Genomic DNA, 2,891 nt, shown 5'->3' with positions numbered 1-2,891 from the left:
GGGCGCTCCCGGGGCCCAGGAGGGAGCCGGCCCTGTGGCAGGGGGCAGGCCCGTCCCGTCCAGGGCCTTGGGTCTGGAGCTGCTGGACATCACGATGCTCTAAAGGCCAGGGATGGGTCTGTCGGAGTCGGAGCCGGGTCCCAGGTGGGCCCCCTGTGCACTGACCGCCCTCCACACCCTCCTCCCTCTCCCCCAGAACCCCCCGGCCAGCCTGGGCCCCGCGTCGGCCCCAACTCGAGCCCTAGCTCTTGGTTCCTAAAGTGTTCCATCTCTGGCACCCTTTTCCCGGGAATCGGGCACGTGTCAGGAGGACCACACTCCGTGGGTTAACTCTGTGCTCACCTGGGATCCTGGCTCCCTCCCCCATGGCGTAATCCCCTGAGCAGCAGCCCTGCACTCTAGTCCGAGACCCAGGCTGCCCCTCCTACGGTGGCAGGGCCCCTCTGAGCTCCCACTTTCCCAGGCTCCCTTGCAGCTGGGCACGCACAGGGCAGAAGCTCAGCCAGAGGCACCTGGCACCCACCTAACGGGAACTGGGAAGCAGAGAGGCGGGAACGACTCGGAGGCCACCTGGATGGGGCAGTCAGGGAGGGGTCTGGACAGAGAAGGTCCATGTCCAGCATCCTGTGTCCGGGGTCCACTGGACCCCTGCCGCACGGCACCCTGGGACATGGTTCCTGCTCCTCGTGCCCCAGGCTGAGTGTCTGCCCCCCAGACATTCCACCAGCCCTGAGAGCCAGGGACCTCGTCCCCCTTGGTCCCCGAGGGACGGCCAGCATCCGCCCAAGAGTAAAAACATCCTTCGGCACCTGCTCCCTGCCCCTGCCCATCCTGCCTCACTCCATGCTCCCGCGACCCTGTGAGGCAGGGACGGGGGAGGAAGCATGCTCAGAGCCCCAGCCGCAGGCCCGGCGGGGGCAGAGCCAGACCCCGGGGGCAGCAATTGGGCCACGAGTCCCCCACGTGCAGCCCGCAGACATGTGCCTAATGAGCAGTGGGGCACGGAATATGTCCCACTTCCCAGGAGGGCTGCCCGAGCTCCACCACCCCCTCCCCCGTCACCTGCCATCCTGCCGGCCTGTGTCCATCCTGCCGGCCTGTGTCCATCCTGCCGGCCATCCCTGGTCTGACCCTGTGGTAGGCTGCGTTTTTTGTTTGTTTGCTTGTAGTTAAATGTATTTTTATTGACTTCAGAGAGGGAGAGGGACAGAGAGAAAAACTTCAATGATGAGAATCATGGACCGGCTGCCTCCTGCACACCCCACTCTGGGGATGGAGCCCGCAACCCAGGCCTGTGCCCCGACCGGGAACCCAACCCTGACCTCCTGGTTCCTAGCCGGACGCTCAGCCCTGAGCCAGCCGGCCGGGCTGTGGCTAGTAGTCTTGAATCAACCCAAACAGGAACTCATTTGGATCCAATGTGCAGGCTAAATCGCATTACAGCGAACGCCGGGGAACAGGATACGCGTGCTCGTCCCTGGCCCGGAATGTCGCTGGCTGTCGCCGCCGTCCTGCCGGGCTGGGCTGAGCGCTTTCACGCATGGGCTCCCCCGATCCCACAGGGCCCTCTGACGGGGGCGGGGGTGGGGGCGGCACTGCCCCACTTTAAAGAAGCGGAAATGGAGGCACAGAGAGAGGTCACAGGCCTCGTCCAGGATCTGCTGGCCAGGAAGTGGCTCAGAGCCAGGTCCATGTTCAGGACAGCCCTCCGCGGCCCGGCCATCTGCTGGGAGCAGCCTTCCCCGGCCAGGGCCTTGGCATCGCCGCTCCCAGCAGGTTCTCCCCGGTGCCTGGGTCCGAAGGGGTGGGGAGACCCCTCCCAAGGGGGCCTGGGTTTGAAGTTACTGCCTCAGGTCAGTCCCGAGCACAGCTGGCCGGGGCACTGGCCTGAGAACGGGTGGGGGCGGGGCGGGGTGGGGGGACCAGTGTGCATTTCCGAGGGAGTGGAGCTCAGCCTCAGCACTTAGGTCAGCTTCTGGGAGCCTCAGTTCCCTCATCAGGAAAATGGACGCAGCTGCCCCAAGTGCCTGTGGGGAGGGCCTGCCCTTCCCAGCAGGAAGGGCCCCCCCCCCCGCTGACCCCCAGGGCACCGCAGCCTCAGGCGCGAGGTTTCCCATCACAGCACCTCACGCCCCTGCCCGCTGGGTGTGTGCAGGGTGGGTGTTGTAACTTCCTAATCTCAGCTCATCACTCAGTGCTCGGGGCCAAAGGGGCCCTGCACGCAGGGCGACTACAAAGGCAGAGCCAGGCCAGCTGCGGCCACAGCCCGGCTGCCTCCCACCTCCTGCTCCAGAGGGACTCGGTGCCGTCCAGGGGACCCAGCCCGCCCGTGCCCGCCGGGCCTCAGGAGGGGCCCAGGAAGGCCTGCGCGGTCCAGCTTCCATCCCCACTGGTAAGACTGTTTCCTGTCCTTTTTTTTTTTCAATCCTCACCTGAGGGTATTTTCCACTGATTTTCAGAGAGAGTAGACAAGAGAGGGAAAGACAGAGAGAAACATCAACGTGAGATTGACTGGTTGCCTCCTGCAAGAGCCCTGGTCCCTTGACCGGAATCGAACCCGGGACCCGGGACCCTTTGGTCCGCAGGCCTACGCTCTATTCACTGAGCCACACCGGCCAGGGCCCTGCTGCCTGCCTGTGAGTGGGTCTAGTGACACCCACGGGCGCAGGCCGGAGGGAAGGGGCAGGGGTCTGCCGGCTGCGGTGGGCGCTCTGTGGGTGCGGAGGATGAACAAATGCTTGGCTTTCTCTGGTCTCCCTACCCGACGGGGGGAACGACCTCCGAAGTAAACACCCGCCCCGCCTCCACTGGGTTCCAGACGAGGACCCTCCTCGGTGCCACGTGCGGGCGCTGGGAAGGTGAGGCGGTGGCAGGTGCCATGGGGGGCGGAG

The 2,891-nt window shown here is 65.4% G+C and overlaps 1 protein-coding gene across 1 annotated transcript in view; it reads left to right on the top strand.

Moving 5' to 3' along the window:
* Window positions 1–1,487: 1,487 nt before the first annotated feature.
* The window catches only part of NOTUM (notum pectinacetylesterase homolog (Drosophila)), a 10,652-nt gene continuing 9,248 nt past the window's right edge, over window positions 1,488–2,891 (top strand). Inside the window, 1 exon segment of the mRNA XM_014531239.1 lies at window positions 1,488–1,538. Coding sequence (XP_014386725.1) covers window positions 1,488–1,538 — 51 coding nt within the window.

This window comes from Myotis brandtii, unplaced genomic scaffold, assembly GCF_000412655.1.
Source record: "Myotis brandtii unplaced genomic scaffold, ASM41265v1 scaffold797, whole genome shotgun sequence".
Taxonomy (NCBI): domain Eukaryota; kingdom Metazoa; phylum Chordata; class Mammalia; order Chiroptera; family Vespertilionidae; genus Myotis; species Myotis brandtii.
The sequence above is the reverse complement of the archived record's forward strand: the minus strand, read 5'-3'. Positions and strand labels throughout refer to the sequence as shown.